The following is a 21,865-nucleotide window of genomic DNA, read 5'->3' as shown; positions in this document are numbered from 1 at the left end:
TGAAAATGGAAAGAGTAGATGATTGAGAAAAAAAATCTTTGCAAAATGGAATCTAAATCTAGAATTTATTTGAACACCAGTAATCTGAATGGATTGAACATGGATAAAGAATTACGCGTACACATTCATTAATGGAATTATATGTGCAGATTGAGTTCTTTGAAATAATGGTCCCTGTTGACTGAATAGCTGAAGGACCTAATTATGAATTCATTGATTGTAACTTAATGGCTGTTCCAGTTATATGGCTAGTGATTATTAGTTAATTTGTGCTGAATTCATTTGAATTTGAAAAGCAGCTCACTAGGTCAGGGTGGAATATGAAATGATTATACATTGACATGGATTTAACTAGGGATGTCTTACATTCTCTGGTTGTGTGACATGAATCATAAAGAGAGCAGATTTTTATTAATCGTATGATTGTTAGAGAATAAATCTCTTTTCACTTTTCATTAATTGTTGATTAGATGTAGAATATTAATTATTGATGGCAATAATAGGTACATTAATATTTGTGATTATGTATGTGAATTTATGGAACATAAAGTGACTATGTTAGTCACAGAAGTATTTTTTTTTCATTTGATACAAAGTTATGTATTTGTGTTTGGAGCTGATGGTGCACATAATGTCTTGAGAAAGGCAGGTGGAGCTCAAACACATTGAAAACCTGAACAATAAATAAGGGTGAGCCGGCCTCCAGAGTGCTCCCTTTGTTGAGATATGATATTGGACTGTCTGCATATAAATTGTGCATTCTTGCTTACGTTGTTGTGGTCAACATAGCAAGGAGTGTGGATCGGCATGTCTATTTGTATCCTGTCTATGTATCTGTCTGTCTGGTTATCTATATATCTGTAAATCAAGGCTAGGAACTCTAGACAGTTCCCAGGTTTAGATAGGGAGCTGTTTCTGTTTAAAGAGTGCATCTACAACACCAGCAACGCTGAATTTGCCCACTTCAAATGTCTGTTTCTAAAGCAGAGCTTTTAATCTTAGGATTAGCACAGTACTATCCATGCGGAGTTAGAAAAGCAACAAACCCTTTTGCCACTTTTGCAGTAAAGTCTTTAAGCATGGGTTTTTATTAGTGCCACCCACACCAAGCTAAAAAAAATGACAAATACCTTTTACTATACCAGTCACAGTACTATAGCTTTGGTTAGGTAAAGTATAATTCAAGTCAACCTGGAAGAAATAGAAGCAGCTCCTTACACGTTTCACTCTTGTTAAAGCTTATCAGAGAAGCATAGCTTTGTCTTGACACAAAGGGTGCAGCCTATATGGATTAACATCAAACACAAGCTGAGTGCCACATATATTATGCACATCTGTGATATATATATATATATATATATATATATATATATATATATATATATACACACACACACTTACTTTTAGGAAATTGTTACACACCTGACATTTTTTTAAATGACAAACTAGTACTTACTTGTGACGTTGTGGTTCCTGTTGTAAACGTATGTAAGGACTTTCAATGTTCTGCCTGCAGTGTCAATGCAGCGCACCATTTCACCACTTTCATTAATCTCCCATCTTGTGTTTTTCATCAATTTATGATGATCTAGAGTTCATTTTTCCCATGTCACATGTCTTTTGTAAAATGTTATAACTTTACTTATGCATTTCATAATTTTTATAACAAACTGTTTCTGCATGATTGTTTCTTTTCACAACAGGTCCTCTGATTGCCACCTCAGTCTTTGCCTTAAAACCTAAAACAAAAGACAAAATGGATCAGATTGACAACATGGACTCTGAAATAAGCATTATGAACTCTGACTTAAGTAAGTAGGAAATGTAGAAGTCATTTGTCAGGATGTCAGAGAAAAATCACATCTTTCTCTTTTCTTTCTCCTTTGTTTCTAACTCTTCATTGTTACAAAACTCTGATATTATTTTCAATATGCCTTTCCCAATATTCTGTTAGATCATACAGTTATGTCACCATTTGTGTAAGATCACTCCTTTCCATTGAGCATTTGTCATGCATATATGGAGGAGTGAATTCTACATTCAAAAAATGTAATAAGCATATTGTATAACTGGTGTATAGGTTTGTAGTGCTTTTATCACTGTTGCATTGGAATTAGTGATTGTTGTTTTAGTGAAAAGATAGTTGAATATGATCCATCGCCAATCAGTGCCGGCATCCCTAGATTACTTATTTTTAGCTAGTATTATCACAGGAAGGTCAATAAGTTAACCTGATTAGATCTACTGAGTAGCCCTTTCAGTAACTGTTTATGTATAGGTGCTACAAGCAGGTAGGTAGGCAGAAATGACTTTGGGGAAGCACATCATATGATCTAACTTTCTTGAACATTTCCAGATTACTCTGCTGTAGCATTCTGCCACCCAGAAAGTTACCCAAAGGGTCTAAAGAGGAGATGTTACATCTGTCATTTTGTAAACTACACCCTAATTTATTGCACAGGAGTGTGTATAGAAACTCTTAGTATTAAAAAGAAGAACAGATCCCTTGCCAAACTGGTGTGGTACTCATAGCTTGATCTGTAGACAGTTTAAATGAGGTTTAGGTAAGTATCAGAGCACTACATCAGGCTAGTAAAAAAGTACTAATGAGAAACGTTGTTAACCCATGTTTATTCTGCCTAACAACACCTATGGAAGCCTCTTTAATTTCCAAGTTTATCCTCGATTGTGTAAATCTCTGGTTTCCTAGTGAATATGGCTATATCATCAGTGACAGCCACTAGACAAAGGGGGTCATTACGACCCCAGCGGTCGGTGTAATAGTGGAGGTATTACCGCCAACAGGTTGGCAGTACATACCTCCACTAATATGACATTGGCGGTTTTGCCAAAGCCAAAACTCCAAGTTAACACACCGACCGCCAAGGCGGTAATGACCGCCGGGCTGAAGTCTACAGCCTTCAGCATGGCGGCATTCACTAGGCCGCCCATGGCATTTTGACCCCACCCACTGCCATGGTTTCCGTGGTTTCTGTACCGCCACGGAAACCTCCCCCTCCCTAGAGTCCTCCCCCACCCTCCCACTCCCGCCCCCCACATATACACACACATACATGCACACCAATACACACACACATACACACATTCACCCATGCATGCATACATTCATACACACTCACAGCAGCACTCACGAACATACATCCAGGCACACACACACTCACACGATACAACATGCACGTACACACATACCCACTCATGCACACACGCATTACACATGCATGCACGCATTCAGTCACTCATACCCCCACACACGCACACAACACCCCCCACCCCCTGTCCTGTTGGAGAAGCCGACTTACCTGCTTGCAAGAGGTCCTCCAGCAGGAGACGGAACCCTGCGCTGCTGCCAGCAGCAGCGTCCGCCAGCCAAATACCTCAGGCCGTATCATGGAACATGATACTGTAGGTGGTGTGTTGGTGGTGTGGCGCTGCTGCTGGCAGCAGCACCACCTTACCGCCATCCGCCGCCATGACGGTTGCTGTAATTCCACCAGCCTTCTGGCAGAATTCCGGCTCCAGTCATAATGGCATGGACGGTCGGTAGCAACGGCTACGGTATGTTGGCGGCCGTCGCCGTGGCGGTAGACGGCATTTTCTGCCAATCTCATAATGAGAGCCAAAATTCCTGAGTCTGAGAAGAAATATACTAACTCTTTAGCTTACAAATAAATTGTTCTAGAATCAATGCAAATAATAGTGCTGTGGGCATCTCTGCATGGGTTACTCCTAGATAGGGAGTTTGAGACAGAACAAAGCCATTGATCAATAGTAAATATGGACCTCATCTATATGAACTTAAGGAAAGCCACATATTTCCATGGCTACTTGGAGAAAGTTCATCTTATTCTTGTGAAGGCCTCTCTTCATAAAAGAATGCAATACTTAGAGGGGAGTTACAATCTTGAGCGTGGTTAGTAAGAATAACAGCAAACTGTATGTGATCTTTCATTTTCCTACAAGTAATGTACCGATGCGGTTTTGGGGCACAAGATTGGGCTACTTCTTACTCATATGTGTATGTGTTTTTTTACCTTCATGGCTTGTGAGTGAAAGTGAATATATAAAGACCAGAGAGGATCTTTTTAGATGTTGTAGCATTTTTTACTACACCTTTCTTGTGCTGCCATTTGAGCAATGAAGTGAGTGTTGGCATTATGTCATTTTTAAATGTTTTATAAACTTAATCAGGTGTCCCATGGTTACCAACTACTTTATTATTAGATAACGTCTGTAAAGCCTGCATAACTTCCACACCGGTGGTAGGAGCTGATATATATTCTTGAACTTTAGCAGGTTGTTGGTTACAATTAAACCCATCTAAATATTGCTAATGACATTCCTTCCCAGATTATGGTTTGCACCCTTTAAGTGATTCTCATTATGGTTGCACTTATGGTCTAAAATTCAAATGTTTTAAACGCCTATCATTGTTGAATCTATGCCATGAGTTTACCAGAGATTGCAAGTTTTCATGGGACGATGATATGCTCCTCACACAGTCAAAGTCTGAGGACCAAATTAGCTACCCAAATGGCAATCAGGAAGCAAGGGTAAACTACTTCATGAGAAACACAGTGGGTCACTGTGGACTCGTTTACATAAGTATTCTTGAATTGTTAGATATGGGAACAATCCAAAATGTAATGTAATGTAATTAATGCGCTCAAAACCAGAAAGCTACGTCCTGCAAACTTGGTACATAAAGTTAAATTAATTAGGAAACTTGTAATCATTAATAATAACAGTGGCATGCTCAGGAAGGTATTCACTCAGTGCAATTAATGTGAAAAAGTGGTGTGTATATTGAGAAACAAATGACTTAGGAATATATAAGACAGAATACGGTTCTGGAGTATAAATATATGTAAGTAGAACACTTTTTCCTTAGGACATGTAGGTAATGTGTCATGGAGTGTGCTGTATAGTAGGAGGCGGATAAAGTGATTCATGGAGGAAGTGGCTCCGTCTGTCTCAAATTCAGTGCCGAGGTCTACTTTGCCATTAGTGAAGAGGTCCCCCATAGTGCGCAATTTATGAGTCAAGAGTGTATGCCACACTAGTGTTTCTTGTGTCATAGGGAGCCATGGGTTGTCATTTAGAGGAAGGTCTGGTGAATAGAGGAGGTCAGCGCCCAGGTATCTACAGGGTTTGGACTATGCCCAGCAAGATGTGGAACGGTTATGTATGTCCGGAGGCTCATGTGGTGAACCCTTGGGGAGAATCGAGGACAGGGGAAGCTGTTCTGTCTGATCTTGTTCCAGTTTCAGATTGGGCATTTTGGCATCCATCTGGAACTACGAGTAAAAGAGGTCGCACTGTGCCGCCCGATAGTATAAGCAACAAATCTGGCACTCTAAAACCCCCATTAGTATAGTGAAGGATAGGCGCCTCCCATTTGAGTCTTGATGGCTTCCTGACGATATAAGATGTGTCAAGAGGCAGCGCACCATGGAGAAAAACGAATTGTATAAAACAATTGGGATGTGGAGGAACAGATAAAAGCAGCTTGGAAGTGCCACCATTTTCACGATGGCAATGTGTCCCTCAATGGATATTGTCAGTCAGATCGATCTGTCAGTCTGGGTGGTAAGCTTATCGACTGTGGGCCAGAAATTACAGTGGATTACTTCATCTCTTTGTCTGTGAAGGACAGTTCTAAGGTACTTAAGGGAATCATCACAACATCTCAGTGGGAACTCCAAAAACAGGGGACGGTGGCCTCGGTTAGGGGAAATAGTTCTGACTTATGCCAGTTTATCGATAGGCCCGAAAGGGTCCCATAGCGTATAATTTCCCTTAAATAAGGGTCCCATACAAACAGGAGTATATCATCCATGTACACAGACTCAAGGAGCAGACCTTTCTGGAAACGTAACCCGCTGTGCATTTGGCATTCTTGGAATGTTGAAGTAGTGGGTCAAGGGCTATAATGAAAAGTAGTGGGAGAGGAGGAAACCCTGACGTGTGCCTCTAGAAATGGTAAATTAGTCAGTGAGCTGATCGTTCACCCGCATTTGAGCCAAAGAGCTAGTGTACAGTAGCATGATGAGATCCCAGAATCCACCGGGAATGTTCAGATTAGCAAGAGTTGCCCTCCGGAATGGCCATTCTAGGGAATCAAAATGCTTTTTCAGCATCAAGGAGGGCGACTGGGGCCAGGAGAGTCCGAGAAATTTGTTTCAGAGAGCGAATATGGTGCGCAGATTGATAGTAGTAGAACACTGCAACACAAATCCCATCTGGAGCGGGGAGATTATTGTTTCCATGAGAAGTGCCACACGTGTTACTATAACCTTGGTGAGTATTGTTTTGTCATAGTTAAGTAGAAACAGGGGCCCGTAGAAGGTGCTGAGATGGGCAGGCTTGCCAGTTTTAGGAAGGAGAGTAATAACTGCCTCCCTTAAAGTAGGGGGGAGAATGCTGTCTTCAAGTGCCTCACGGTAAACATCGGAAAGGTGAGGAACTAGTACATGTGTAAAAGCTTTATAGAATTGACCAGTAAGTCCATGGAGGCCGGAGGCTTTGGATCCTCCCAAGGCATCGATGGCTTGTGAGATTCCTCCTGCAAGATGGAGGCTGCCAAGAATTCTTGCTGTATGTTGGACCCAGCCCTTCTTGGGGGGGGGGGTTTCCTGAAACTTTTTGCTTTTCCTTCCCAGTTTTTTGCTGACTCTCTTTACGTGGCCTTAGAACTTTAGCACTTTCCCACTGTACTGCAGTGGGAAAGTGTGTGTGCCCTTCATATTATGCCAGGAAGGGGTGTTCACGTTATTGGAGTGCCCTGTAAAAAGGTACACCACATACCCAGGGCAGGTACAGCCCTGGCCACTAGTGGGACGCTGCACTGAGTGTGCCACCCACCGGAGTAGCCTGACCAACATGTATTAGGCCTGATAGTGCAAGCCTGTGGAGGTGGCATCTACCTCAACTTCGCCAACCCTGAGTAGACCTTCTGTTACTCCTAAAGCAGCCCCCGAAGGGCAGGTCAGGCGGGATGCAGAAGACATGGCAGGTACACAAAGGTGTCCATGCTCTGGTAGGGGAGAACCCCTACGTGGGTTTCGCCACCACGTAGGGCAGTTTTTCTCTGAGGTTTTGCTGATCCTCTTTGAGTGGCCTTAAGGCCTTGCATGCTTACCTACTGTTAGTACAGTGTAAAGGTTTGCACGCCCTTGCTACATATGCTAGGAAGTGACGCCTACCTGTATGTGCACACTTGCACATTGGTGTTCTCATGCATATACTGAGCCTGGCATAGCTTACCAGTATGTACCCATTTGCACAATGGTGGTTTCATACATACTGAGCCTGGCATAGCTTATCAGCATGTGCACCTTTGCACAGTGGAGTTTTCATCTATATACTGAGCCTGGCGCAGCTTTCCAGTATGTGCAACTTGCACATTGGTGTTCTCATTCATATACTGAGCCTGGCCCAGCTTGCCAGAATGTTCACTCTAGCATATTGGTGTTTTTCATGTATATACTGAGCCTGGCATAGCTTCCCAGTATGCGCACACTTGCGCAATGGTGGTTTTATCCATGCTGAGTCATATATATACCAAGCCAGGCATTATATATTTATTTATATATATATATATATATATATATATATATATATATATATATATATACACACACACACACTGCACCTGGCACTGCTTGCCAGTATATGCACACTTTCACAGTGATGTTTTCATATACATATTTTCTTGGTGTGCAACTTTCAAAGTACTGCCTGCATTCAAGGAGTGTTGCCCTTCATCGTGGGACCACGGTACACATAAGCATCTTGTTTGTAGTGAGCGGATTCACCGGTTGCAGGGCCCTGCGTGGGCCGATTTTGTTGAGCGTTTCTCTCATGCGACACCCGACTGAATGCTCATTGTGTGCGGTGCCTTGGAGGTGGGGGCGTACCCGGAGCAGTGCCACATTCTACCTTGTGCGGCACCACTGAACCTGCGTTTCTGTGTGTTTGACTGTCTGGTGCGGCTAAAGTCATTGTGCACCAGACATTGTGCCTCATTTCAGGGAAGCCCTTGATTGGAACTAATTGTGTGTTGGAAAGTGTCTGGTGCAACTCAAGTCATCACGCATGAGATGTTGTGCTGTTGTGAGATGAGGCGCTGCATTGATAACTTTTTGTGTGCCAGCGGAATTGTCTGGTGCAACTCAAGTTATTGCACACCCGACGTTGTGCTTCCTTTCAGGGAGGTGCAAATTTGGTAATTCTTCGTATGCAACTGGGATGCCTGGTGTGGCCCAAGTCACTACACCCCAGATGTGGTGTCTCAGTTCTTGGGAGGGACAGAATTGGTAACTATTTGTGGATTGGAGTGTCTGGCTTGACTGGGCGCCTTCGTGAGTAGCATGTATCCCAAGGTGACCCTACCCATGTGCTTTGCAGACCAGGGCTCGCGCCGGAAGGCAGGTGTGGAGACCTATTTGTCGACTGTTACCTGATCAGCCATTCTCTCTTTCTTCTCCACTCCTTTGCCCTGGGATCCTGAATAAGTGTAACCATCAGCCGAGAGCGGCCTAGTATGTGGGGAAAGGTTACCTGGGATTGACTACACCGCACAGCGGGGTGTCATGCATGTTGTTTACTATTACGGTTGACATTGACTAGGCTACGGAGCTATTTTAAAAATGCAGAGATTCTCTGTATGTACTCATTGCTGCTATCGATCGTTGGGAACCGGGATGCTTCTTATAACTACTTGACATTGAATCTGGGGTGATCACTAGGGTTGGTCTCATGCTGCCAACATGGTTGCACCGAATGAGGGTGCTGGGAAGTATTGTTTTTCTCACATGTCCATATTGTTAATGTTGTATTAACACAGTTGGGCCTAGTACTACTAGTTATGTTTTTAAATGTGATTGATGTCCAGATATACATGATGTTCATGTTGTGGTAATTAATGTGTATTGAATGCAAACTTTACATACATACACCTCGTGTGAAGTCTCCTTTGGGAGGCTCAGTGTAATTATTGTGTGGTAGTGCTGTGCCAATGCTTTACAAATTACCCCTGTGATAAGCCTGGTTGCTCTGTGCCAAGCTACCCAAAGGTGAGCGCAGGTTATACAGTAAGTGTAATCACACACCCCTGACAGAAATGGTAGGTTCTGCCTGGCTAGGGCCTCGCCTCAGTCGACCAGAACATGTCTCCTCCAAAACTGCGCATCCATAAGTCAGACCATGGCTATCTCAGAGAGGTAAGAGCCAATCTCATCAGTGTTACCTATTGACAGTGTGGTATACAGTGTTTGGTAATAATCAAGGAGTGTTTGGGTGATACTGGTATCATCCGTGACCGTCACGCCGTCGTCAGTGAGAAGTTTCTTAATGTATGTTTTTGGGTAGTCAGGTCGCAGTATCCGTGCCAGGATGCTACCTGGGAGGTCACCTTCCCCTGTTGTGTAGCCATTTTAGTAATAGCTTCATACACGTTATTTTAGCGAACTAGGCCAGCTGCTGCTTTGTTTATTATTTTAACAATAGCCACATTTGTGGTCTTGTTTTATTTCTCTCTATCCAGCTGTTCTTTGCCTAGGTCACCACTGCGTTCTTAAACAAGACATTTCTTTTACTCTGTGCCTTTCTCAAGGCTGTAGTAAGATAGGTTGCGGTAAATATGGTAACACTTTGTCTCTAGTGTTCATAGAAACATACACACTCTTACGTAGGGATCCTTTCTTGGGACATCAGCTGTTTTATTATAATAACACTTCTCTGTCCCATACACGTTAGAGGGAGATTCCAGCTAGATGACCATGACTGTATGCTGATTGCTGAACGCTTCGGTACAGCTGTTATGTAGACTACAGGCCTCTTGCTTAGGTATGAGGGATGAGGGATGATGTCTTCCGAGGGGAACCTAAAGGACAGAACTAGAGTTTAACATGCTGTGCTCTAACATAGACTAGGTAGGAATTATTTTAATGATTCTAGTGACAATATGGTAGTGTTATTTTTATGCTTTACTCTCCTTGTCACAATTTTAATCCTGTCATGCTTCATCGTCCTAGTTATTGCACTACATGCTTTATTATCTAAGATGCAGTTGCTTCATTAAAATCTTGTTGAAAAATATTCTGCCTCTGATTGTCCTTGTATATGTGAGACTAATGTAACTGAGAGAAACGGATGTGATCTGAGTGACCACGGTTTCCCTGACCAGTCAATTGTGTCATGCGCTCGGCTGCCCAATCATCCCTGCTCTTGGGTGGAGATGAGGCATTGCTAGTTAGCTGAAGCAAAACCCGGATTAGGCTGACAGGTGTCACTTGTAGTGGGTTTAGACTTAGACCCCTGCAGTGCAAGTGATTCTGCCACCCAAATCCAGTAGTCTCATTAGAATAATGAGAGCATACGCGACACCCTGTAGCGACGCACTCAGGCATATTTACCAAGATAAGCCAATCCCCAGTCTGACAGGTCTCGGAATTTCTGCAGCAAAAGTGATCGCTTATGTAACTGGTTGGTCTGGGCCCTAGCGGTGGTGGCAGAGTCAAAAGCCTGCAGTTCTTTTTCCACACGGGCAAGATCGCCATCTATGCTCCTCAAGACTCTGGAATGTGTGGATATGCAGACCCCTCTGATGTAAGCCTTGAAGACCTCCCATAAGTTATGTTATGGGCTTTTATAAAGCACACTAAACCCAAAGGCATCAAGGCACTAGTAGAAACACGGACCAACAGAGAAACATTCATTCAAATCCATGCTGGGTAAAAAGCCATGTTTTCAGTTGTTTTTTAAAGGTTGAGAAGATTTCAACATCCGCAATGTGAGGCGGCAAGGTGTCCCACATTTTAACTGCTCCCACCAAGAAGGCCCTTCTTCCCCATCCGGCTCTGCGGAATCTAGGAACAGTTGCCAATCCACAAGAGGAAGATCTAAGAGATCTTGTTAGTATATACCAGTGAAACATAGCATTAAACTGTTCAGTGCTCTTGAGATGGAGGGCTCTATGAACCATACACATGGCTCTAAAAACAATTTATTTTCTAATGGGAAGCCAGTGAAGGGCACACAAACCTTCCCTCACCGATACCTGTCTAGGAATGTTCAAAATGAGTCAGGCAGCAGCATTGTGGATCACCTGCAACTTGTTCACACCTCTCTTATTAGCATTAAGATAAAGGGAGTTACAGTAATCTAATTGAGAGGTGATGAGCCCAATAACAATCACATGACATAGTTCCTTGGGGATAAAAGGAAACATTTTCCTCAGTACTCTCATAATTTAAAAACAGGTACTGAATGTACGACTGCCATGGTTATTAAAACTCAGGGCATTATCAACTAAGATAGCCAGGATTTTGGCAGACTCCACCGTGGTGGGAAGAGACCCGCACTCTTTGGGCCACCAAATATAAGCCCATATTAAGACCTGGGCACCAAAGACCAGCACCTCTGCCTTTCTAGCTTTGAGTTGAGCGCATTACTGCTCATCGATTTCTTGATGTTGGACATACATTGCCTAAAGGACTGAGCAACAGAGGTTACATTATTAGAGATCGTCACAATAATTTCAGTATCTTCCGCATATGATTGATCTTTAAAGCCAAAAGACCGAATCAGAGCTGCCAAAAGCACCACATAGATATTAAAAAGAGTCAGCCTCAATCCAGAGGCCTGAGGGATGCCACAAAGAAAGACTGAAGGTGTCCGCTTTTAAATCCCCACAGCTGACCACCTGAACTCTGTCAGTTAGTAAGGAATTTAGTAGACAGAGAGCAGGGTCTCCGACCCCAGTCTCCTCCAGCCCCTGAATCATCCGAGCAGGCCATACCATATTAAACGTTGCAGACAAATCAAGTAGTAGTAGTATGGCTATGCCCCTGATCAATGTGGCAACAGAACCCTGTGTTGCAATGAAATTTACAAGTTCCGGATTTAAAAAATGTTCTAAAACTTTAGCTGGAAAAGGAAGCAAAGAGATCAGGCGATGGTTCTAAAAATTGTCTGGATCTGCATTGGGTTTTTTCAGTGAAGGGATGACAGAAGCTTGTTTCCAGTAAATCGGAAAAGTGCCTGTTGGTAAAATGTACCTGAAAGTGATTTGCAAGAACTCTGCAATAGATTCAGGAGAAAAATTGAAAACTTTGGAGGAGCAGGGATCTACCGGAGACCCAGATTTAATACTCAGGAGTAACTCCTTGGTCTGTTGAAGAGGGATAGTGGGAAACGTCAGCGGTTTTTGTCCAGAGGAGCCCACAGACGTGGACACAAAACCTGCACCAGATGAAAGGTCAAAGGAAGAGTATAGGTCTGACATCTTATTTTTAAAGAAAAGAGCCATACCATCAAAGAAGTCTTGTGATGTAGCAGCCTGATTCTGAGAGGGAGGAGAAGCCAAATCTTTGATGGTTTTAAACACTTAGAGGGATTACTTGCAGTCCTCAGTTTATCTGTAATTTTTGCAGTTTTGATTTTATATTGTGACAGCAGAGTCTTATACTTAACTTTTTCAAGGACTTTTTCATCAGTGTTGATGGTAAACAGCCATCTGCGCTCATGTTTGCGTCATTTCAAATGTAACTCCTAAGTTCAGCCTAGAACCAGGGTGCAGATGGTTTAATCCTGGACATTAGTTTAATTCTTAAAAGTACAATAGAATCTAAGAAAGAGGAAACCCAGGTGTCAAAACTGTCAGCAGAGAAGCCAAGAGAAGACACTGTGATGCGTTTGGATGCCCGTAGTGCTTGTGTAAAATTAGCAGTGGTGATCTTACTCCCAGTTCTACAAGTAATAGACTTTGAAGTGTATTAGCTTTAAGATGGATCAAAGGAAGCTAAAGAAAATAATATGATGGTCTGTCCATCTCAAGGGGTGGTTTTAATTAATAAATACTTCCATATGATTGGAGAATCCACTGCCGAGGGTAGTTTTAAATTAGCCATTAGCTCAAGTAGGGAAGCAGTGTCCTTATTAAAGGGACATCAAAATGAAAGTTAAAGTCCCGTAGTATGGCGGTGTGCCAGCCCGGAAGTGAGTGAAAGCCGGGGCCCTCTCCGCACAATCAGCCAGAATGGCTGTGGCATACCAGAGGATGATGGAAACAAAAAACCAAGGCCACCCACCCAAGACACAACCCTAACCATAAGTTAAAAATGCAGATAAAACAAGTAAAAAACTTAAAGTACAACATAGCTCAGGGCAAAACAGAAATTGCTAACATTGCTCACATTTAAAAATGGATGTAGCAGGAGCCGGTAGCATGTTTGGGAACTGAGACCGAGTTTAGGGTAAAATGGCGTTTCTATCTCTTATATAGATTAGAGGTCATCATCAGGACTAGAAAGCATTTGATTAACTTGTAGGCTGAAATAATGATTAAATAGGAAGTTAATTGTAGGATTGGCGTTAATTAATCCACACTAATGTGTTGGAGAGAAGAAGGGAAATTGGACTTGCAGAGGTGCAGAAGATCTCAACAAATAATCTTGTTATGTAATCAGAATGTGCTGTGATGAGGAATGGGCTACAGCTAAAATTATAAAAGGCAAATAATTGAGGGAAATGTAGGGGCTGATACAAAGAGGCAGAAAGAAAGGTACTTCCCATGACTGTAACTAGTTTAATCTGACGGTGGGGCCTTCAGAAAATCACTAAAAGAGCAAACCAATTGGTAATCAATATGAAAAACATATAGAGATGGAATAACCGGAATCACCTGTAAAGTCACACAGTATACTTACAGGAATAAGGAATGGATAACAAGAAAAATTGGTAGGAGTGTGGGAATAATCCTTAGAAGAAAAACAGTAAGGCATAACAACATGAAAAAATTGTCCCAAGGTACAATATATATATCACTCACTAGGTATGTTCTGCCAAAATGGCGCAGGAGGAGCTACGTTTGTGGTTCTAGGAGGGGTAGGGGCGGGAGGTGAGGTTGGGATGTCCCAGGTCTTTTCTGCTAAATGCCCTAGAGACTTGAAAAGTTAATCTGGGCCACACAATTGGTGAAGATGAAAAATGTACTTAACAATTTACATATGCACAAACCAACGAAACCTCCAGCCATTAGCAGTACCAGATACTGGGGTCCAAGAAAAGGCACTGGAATGGTTGACTTCTTTTATAAAGGACAGAGCTCTCCAAATTATGAAAAATGTATGTTTCTCAGATATCCAGTCCTCCAAGTGCGGGGTACCACAGGGTTCGTCTCTTAGCCCCACTCTTTTTAATATCTATATGCGACCCTTGGCGGATATCGTCCAGGAGTATGGGATGTCCATAATATCCTTTGTGGGTGACGCGCAATTGGTAGTCTCTCTTGCTGAGGGCCTGAATCTGGACCACCCCCACCTTGCATGGAAAAAGTTGCCAGATGGGTGGCAAACTATTCCCTAAAACTAAATGGCAACAAAACAGAATTAATGATCTTGGGAAATACCTCAGTCCCTATGCCAAGGATTAGCTGGTGTTTTGCTTTCACTAATGACCGAGCTGACAAAAATCTCTGGAATGCACTTCACAGTTCAAAGAAGACATTTATTATTATTTCACCACAAGGTTCCTAAAAAAGGAGATTAGTAGGTCGAAAGCACACGTTTAACAATAGTCACAGCAATGAAAGGAAAATATACCCAAAATGATTCTCAACTGCAATGTACACAGCAAATATATGTGGTTATGATTATGCAAAGCAAAGAATAAAGTAAAAGTTAATCACCGTAAGGCCTGCCAAGCTCTTCATCTTTCTCATGCCAGCAAGAAGATGACCCCGTTCAACTGCGAGAAAGAGATCTCCACCCTCACTGGACAGATATGTCAGGCATTTGACGTCTAATCCTGACCGAGGTCTCGGAAATTCCATCGCTAATGAGCAGGGCCACCTTTTTATATCTTAAAGAACTGAAAGGGCTTGCGGGAAAAAAACCCTCCCATAAAAAATAAATATTCAAACATGCTATCTAATGTAGGTCAGAGTTGAAAGGAATGCGTTGAGATTTGGCCAACATCCCAAGGCATTTCTCCCAAGGCCAAACCGTTCCCTGCACTGAAAAAACTTAAGTCTGGTACATTCTTATCGTGCTGACTGACTATCTGTTCGGTGATAATATGTCCTAGCTCTTTGCGAGAACAAGCACAGTTTACAATGTGGAATATTCCCAGGACATTTAACGTGGCAGTGTCTGTCGCTATGATAATGTCATTAGGCAGCTAAACTGAATACAAAATGTAATCAGCAATTGGTGAACACTGAACAACTAATCCAGTTGCAAAGTGGTGCAACACAAAATCAGTGGTCAAAAATACGTATTTCACTACAGCTCGTCAGACTGTCCAGGGATCCCTCCTGTCCCCAACACTTCTATGAGGAATTTGGGAATGTGACTGTACAAAGCACTAGTCATGGACGCCCAAACAAACAAACTTGCAGCCGCTTGCATTGGCTTAATAAAACCTATTCACAAGATTCTAGGCCTCATCCCGGAGTACTCTAGAATTGTGATATAATCCCTGGTGGTATCCCGCCTGGATTATGGCAATTCCCTCTACCTTGGTTCACCAAATATGTTAACAAAAAATGACAGGTAGTTCGAAACACGGCTGCCAGAATGTTTCTTAAAATTCCCAGATTTGAATCAGTGAAAGAGGCCATGAGAACACTACGCTGGCTACCCATAGAAGCGAGAGAGAATCAAATTCAAATCACTGTGTTTGGCACATAAAGCATTAAATATTTAGGGGCCCTCCTAAGATCAGAGATCTCATATCCCCATACCTTCCAACCAGATCTCTACGGTCGGTTCCGGGCTGTTAACTTAAGATCCCAAGAATACAGAGGACCAGATGGGGTGGTAGATCATTTGAGTACCTGGCTCCAAAAATATGGAACTCAATGTTCCTCGAGTTAAGATTTTTGGATGAGGAACCAAGGTTCAGGAAGATGCTCAAAGCCTGGCTTTTTCCACAATAAAATATTTAACATCACTCCAACATGTCTCCATGCTGTATAACTTGCTCTCTCACCTAGAAGTGGGAAGCCCCAGGGTAGCCAGGCACTTTATAATTAAATAAACATTAAGCAAAACAAATGGCAAAATAAGATATTGGCCCACCGACCTGACACTAAAGTATCTTTTTTATAGGTAGATGAGCCGATGTTGTTAGGCAAAATGGAATAATTCGCAGCCCAAAGAGCGAACAGATGAACTGGGCTGACTCTTTGCTCCACGTATTAAGCTGTGGTGGGCAGACGCAAATGGGAATGACAAGTGAGCAGATGAATCAATGATGAGGGCTTACTCAAAGCCCCTTTATGTTGGCTAGACAGCTAGCACTGTGTGTAGACCAGACCAAAAAATGGTCGAGGTACTAAATAATAGTTCTGGATGTCTTACTGTTGGTTGTAACATGAACATCAAGAACATGGATAATCTGTAACACCCATCCAGAATGCCAAGCATGGAGTTTGGGAAAAGCCTCTTCAAGTGGTTTGGCTGTATGTGCCTGTGGATCACACCACACTTTACCTTGTGGATTACTAAAGTACTTGAGTTGGGATCCACGTTCGCTACCGTCCACATCCTGAACCTTCCAGTGCAAGAAATCAAGATTGAGTATGCTTCCTTTGCCGTTCACTTGCCACATCATCCAAGCTGTACATTATGAGTTTTCTTCTAATACTGATTTGTGGAAAAATGGCAAAATTACTTTGCATGGGATGTTACTACACTCTTTATTATGAGAACCACATTTTGTTGAGTAAGATCTCAGATTCAGGAATCGTCCTTGGGAAATGATGTGAAAACACTAATTTCTGAGGCAATTCCAGATTTCATAGAAATTACTGCATCAAAATTATCAATACACTTGTAATGATGGTGTTTTTCTTTCTTCACCTTATTAATATGTTCAACTTCATCAGTACCTTTCTTATCTGTGAAAATGTTCTTCATTTTTCTTTTGTAGTGTGATCTCTGTTTTCCTGTCATTTAAACAATAACTCCGGGTTATTAAACATCTGTTATTTTGACATATTTGTATTGTCTCTGGATCTCTCAGTGGCTCTCTCTGCATTTTAATTCCGTAGTGGTATTAGGTAGGTACTTTTAAATTAAGTCTCCTCTATAGAATTAGCGTATTCCTCAGTTCATTCACTGTATCGGTTACTGACCATAAAAAAAGTTGAAAGGGGATTTTGATCCCTACCTTCGGTGCATTGGAGGCATTGTCTCATGAGTCACAAGATCCAGGTATGTGACCCCAGAGATTGTTGTTTCACAATGTTCCTCTTATATTGCATTTGTTGTTGGATGACCTTCCTGGTACTGCCGGAGTGCTTCCACCTGAGATTGGTTTTGAATAGCATTCATGTACACCTTACTATAGGTCACCCTCTTCCTTTCTAGCCTTCCAAAGGACCATTCAGCGGGGACAGACCAGAAATGGTTTATAAAGACCAGTCGGGTAGATTTTCTGAGATTAAACAGTAATTACAAGAGCTGAGGAAGTTGGTCTGCAAACCTCTTCTAAAGAGACGGACTGTTGAAATTCAACCACAAGATGCCATGTGTTCTTTGCACTCTCGACAAACACTTCCTTCCATACAGATGAAGAAGGAAGCTCCACAGAGGAAATGGGGGACTGGATAATGTGTTAGTGGTGACACTGTTAAAGATCTCCAATAAAATATCCTGCAGCTGTTGCTGAAGAGGTCCTAGAGCTCACTTAAATAGATTTCTCCTTTGGCTCTTTATGTTAAGAACTGGATTTCTGAGCAGTTCTCGATGCCTCCAGCTGCTTCAGCAGCGTCTTTGCAAACTGAATTTATTTGACTAGAAAAGAACCAGGCAATGGATTGTATTGTTTCAGAGGTACTTATCGCTTCTTATTTGATACAATGAGATGCCAAGAGATACCTTCAGAGACTTTCTTCTTATTGCAGCACACATGCAGTTAGATTTAGTAAAATAATCCTTTCCCTCTGTGTATCGGACTGTTACTGATCTATTACTGATATTACTTTTCATAGCTCTGGAAATTAGAGAATGATTTAGCAGTATCAAGAGTGGAACCACCCGATTACTTCCGCCTACATTGCTTCTAAATAAAGATGTCAGCCACATCATTTCACAGAGAAAGATACAAAGGAAGTGATGCTGGGGTAATGATTAAATGTGGAAGTCACATGCAGCTATACCGCTAAAGTACCCCTGTTCGCACAGGCAAGCCAATGTAGCTGGCGGACCATATCCATATCTTGGCAGGTGCTTGTGGTCTTTAGTGCCAGCGGTAAAAGTCAAGTGGTGTAGCTAGTAGCTCATTAAACCAAATGTACAGGATCATGGATTTTGCTTAGGATGTCAGAACAGGCTTGTCTCTGCCTGCTGCCATGGTGCTTAACCTCCTACGAGGGCATTCTAACTCCACCTGTTTGACGCAATTGTGTTGGCTCCCAGTTTGAAAAGGAATGCAGCTTAAGGCCCTGACGATCACAAAAGTCCACAAAAACAGCCCCTTTTATCATAGGGATTGGTTTTCTGCCTACAAACCAATCAGAGATTCTTCGGTGGGCAAATCAGGGTTCTTTTGGCAATCCCTAGGATCTAAAGAGTTAGCAAGGTCACCACTGTTTTTCATTCCTGGCAGTCAGCTCTGAAATGAGCTACCCATTGAGTTAAGGAAGACCACTCCTAAACCTAATTTTAGGTTGGGGGTTCTTGACGTAGCACTGGGCCGCTTCTGTTGATGCTGGTATGCGCTATGTAAGTTACATTCTTTCATACTCTCTATGGTGGATAACAACCATGCTAATGAAAGGATCAGAGCCACATCTCGGACAGCAGCAACATTCTGCTATACTCATCAGCAGTTTGAAGCTTGTCATTCTAAAATTGCAGGACCATACTGAATAAACAGTCTTCTTAATTGAGTAAAGATCACATGAGCAATGCTGCAGTCCTGGGGCATTCTTAGTGCTTATTCTGGAGTATTCTGAGCTACAGAGGTATGCATGGTACTGAATTACTTTGTTTTAAAAATCACACTATAGCGGTTTCATGGCAAAATTAGAGATTACCAAAATGTCAACAAGGTAAGGTTTATACGTAAGTGTAGTTTAACTATACTTAACTCCACATATATGTACCTTGACTATATAGATCTTCAAGGTACATACATTTAGAGTTGAGCACAGTAAATCATTTCCTACTTATATATTGTTTGTCGATATGATTCCTATAATATTCTTGTGGCACAATATTTCTGTAGTCGATATTCCGATGTGCAACCAGTGCAGAGACAGCTAGGGAAGAGTTTCAGGAGTCTAGGCCATCATTGACCTCAGTCCGCTGCCATTTCTGCCCCACACATGCCCTGTGCTCTTTTAGGAGATTCTCTTTCTGTTCTTTTCCCTTTTTTAAGATACCCGAAACACGTAACTTAAGCATACGGACCTCTTACACGTGAATGTGAAGTTTATCATTGCCTTTGTTTGCAGGAGATGAGACTGTGAAGTCTGACATGCCACTCAGGAAAACAAGAATGGCAGCCAAACATCTGAAAGCTGCTCCAGACACAGATCCAAAGGACATCCATGACGATCCAGTCACAGGTTAGGAAGACCTGACGACAAATTTGTTTGGCCCTTTTTAATCTGAATGCATATTAGGCATCAAATACTTCATAAATTGAGCCTAACCCTGTTTTTTCATAGAAATCAAACATTATTCAAATTACTGAACCTGAAACGTTACTTTCTGTCCCCCCAGACATGTTATGGAACTTTTTGTAACAGCTGGATTTGCTCATCAGATTACATTGCATAGTCCAGCCTTTGTATGTGTAACAAAGTCGAAAGGGTACCATGTGACTGTTTCAGATCAACTACTTTTGATTTTAATCTCGGAAGTTTAATGTCAGAGTAATTTTGGGATTCTATTTTGTTTTGGTTTGTTAACACTGATTTCAGTTAAAAAATGTTTCAATCCAAAATTAATTTGCCTTTTTTCTTAGATGGCCGTGGTGCAGGATCTACTGTTTTTTTGTTGTTAATTTAAATGTTTTTCCACAGGGGAAACCCCATACGATCAATCAATCTATCTATCCATCTCTTTATATGTGTATGTATGTATATATATATATATATATATACATGTGCCAAGGATGTCCTTCCAGTCGAAGAACAGGTGGCACTCCCAACAGCAAAAAGTAAACCAATTACTTTACTGGATTGTTGTAAATGGCCATTTTTTCAGGGTTCTCCCCAAACTTTTTGTCTCTGACCTCCTGTTTTTGACTGTGTGCTGCATTTCGTTTCTGCTGGCTTTAGGGCTCTGGGAACTTTACTATTTCTGACCAGTGCTAAAGTGCAAGTACTCTCCATCCAAATTGTGTTGGTAATTGGTTTATCCCTGATTGGCATATTTGATTTACTAGTAAATCCCTGGTATAGTGCACCAGGTGTGCCCAGGGCCTGTAAATCAAATGCTACTAGTGGACTGGCAGCACTGATTGTGCCACCCACATAAGTAGCCCTGCAAACATGTCTCAGACCTGCCATTGCAGTGCCTGTGTATGTAGTTTTACACTGCCATTTCAACCTGGAAAGTGCAGCCACTTGCCAGGCCCAAACCTTCCCTTTTACTACATGTACGTCACCCCTAAGGTAGGCCCAAGGCGGCCCCATGGACAGGGTGCATGTATTTAAAAGGTAGGCCATGTACTGGTGTGTTTTATATATCCAGATAGTGAAATACTGATCAATTCGGTGATCACTATAGGAAGGCCTATCTCTCCCCTAGCTTAACAAAGGAATTGCCTTGAAATATCTTTCAAGTGTAATTTCCCATAGGGAGCAGACATGCTTGGAGTCTCTGAACTCACAATTTAAAAAAACATCTTTTGGTGAAGTTGTTTTTTAAATTGTAATTTTGAAAATGCCACTTTAAGACAGTGGGCATTTTCTTGATTAACCATTCTGTACCTCTGCCTGTCTGTGGAATACCTGTCTGGGGTCAGTATGACAATTGGGCTGTTTGTGGATTTACTCTAGACAGTCACACAGAGGGAGCTGAGGTGTGCACTTCATATCCTGATGGGTCTACCTGGGCTAGAGTGATCGGATGAGCTGACACTTGCACCTGAATAGGGCTGTGCCTGTCCTTACACAAAGCCATGTCCAACCCCACGGAGTCTCTGGGGCCAGGGCACGAAAGGCAGAGTCCTGTGCACTAAAAATACTTTTCTTTGACATTTGCCTACTTGAGAGGCAGACATGGGTATAAGTACTAGACCTGCGACCTCACAAAGTTAGAACACTTCTGGACTGAGGACATTATGCCAGGAAGAAGAGCTTGTTTTTGTAGGAGTGACTGCCACTCTGCCTGTTGCTTTGTTGTGCTGGCCTGCTGCTTTTTACTTCTGTCCTGGGAGTGAAAAGACTCGACTTTGCTTTCTGTATCCTACTTTCCAAGATTCACCAAGGGCTTGAACTGAGCTTGCCTCCTGTTAAGAAGTCTCAGAGATATCAAAGACTTCATCTGCCAGTGCCTGGGCTCTTGTGCTGAGAGTCCAGACTTGCCAAGTGGTGCCAACTCCAGTCCCTGGGCCTTTATAAGTGTAAGCTGGTGACCTGAAGGAGAAGATCCACGCGCAGACGAGCGATGGCAGAAAAATCGACGCAGTGCCTGTCTCACGGCCTCAGAATCGACACAGCACCTGTTTCCTCAAGGCTCCATCAACACAGCGCATCTGGATTTTCCAAGCATCATCCCCGGGACTTCAATTTCCCATCGACCCTGCACTGCAATAAGGAACCTAGGCTGCGTGTCCGGAAATCAACGCGTTGCCTTTCATGCGAGAAAAGAATCAACGCATC

The 21,865-nt window shown here is 42.3% G+C and overlaps 1 protein-coding gene across 1 annotated transcript in view; it reads left to right on the top strand.

Moving 5' to 3' along the window:
• Positions 1-21,865, top strand: part of LOC138298499 (zinc finger protein 777-like) — a 185,101-nt gene that overhangs the window by 17,393 nt on the left and 145,843 nt on the right. Inside the window, exons 3-4 of the mRNA XM_069236880.1 lie at positions 1,704-1,811; positions 19,487-19,600. Of these exons, the coding sequence (XP_069092981.1) occupies positions 1,704-1,811; positions 19,487-19,600 (222 nt within the window). The remainder of the gene's footprint in view (positions 1-1,703; positions 1,812-19,486; positions 19,601-21,865) is intronic.

The sequence above is a fragment of the Pleurodeles waltl genome, chromosome 1_2 (genome assembly GCF_031143425.1).
Source record: "Pleurodeles waltl isolate 20211129_DDA chromosome 1_2, aPleWal1.hap1.20221129, whole genome shotgun sequence".
NCBI classification, from domain to species: Eukaryota; Metazoa; Chordata; class Amphibia; order Caudata; family Salamandridae; genus Pleurodeles; species Pleurodeles waltl.
The sequence above is the reverse complement of the archived record's forward strand: the minus strand, read 5'-3'. Positions and strand labels throughout refer to the sequence as shown.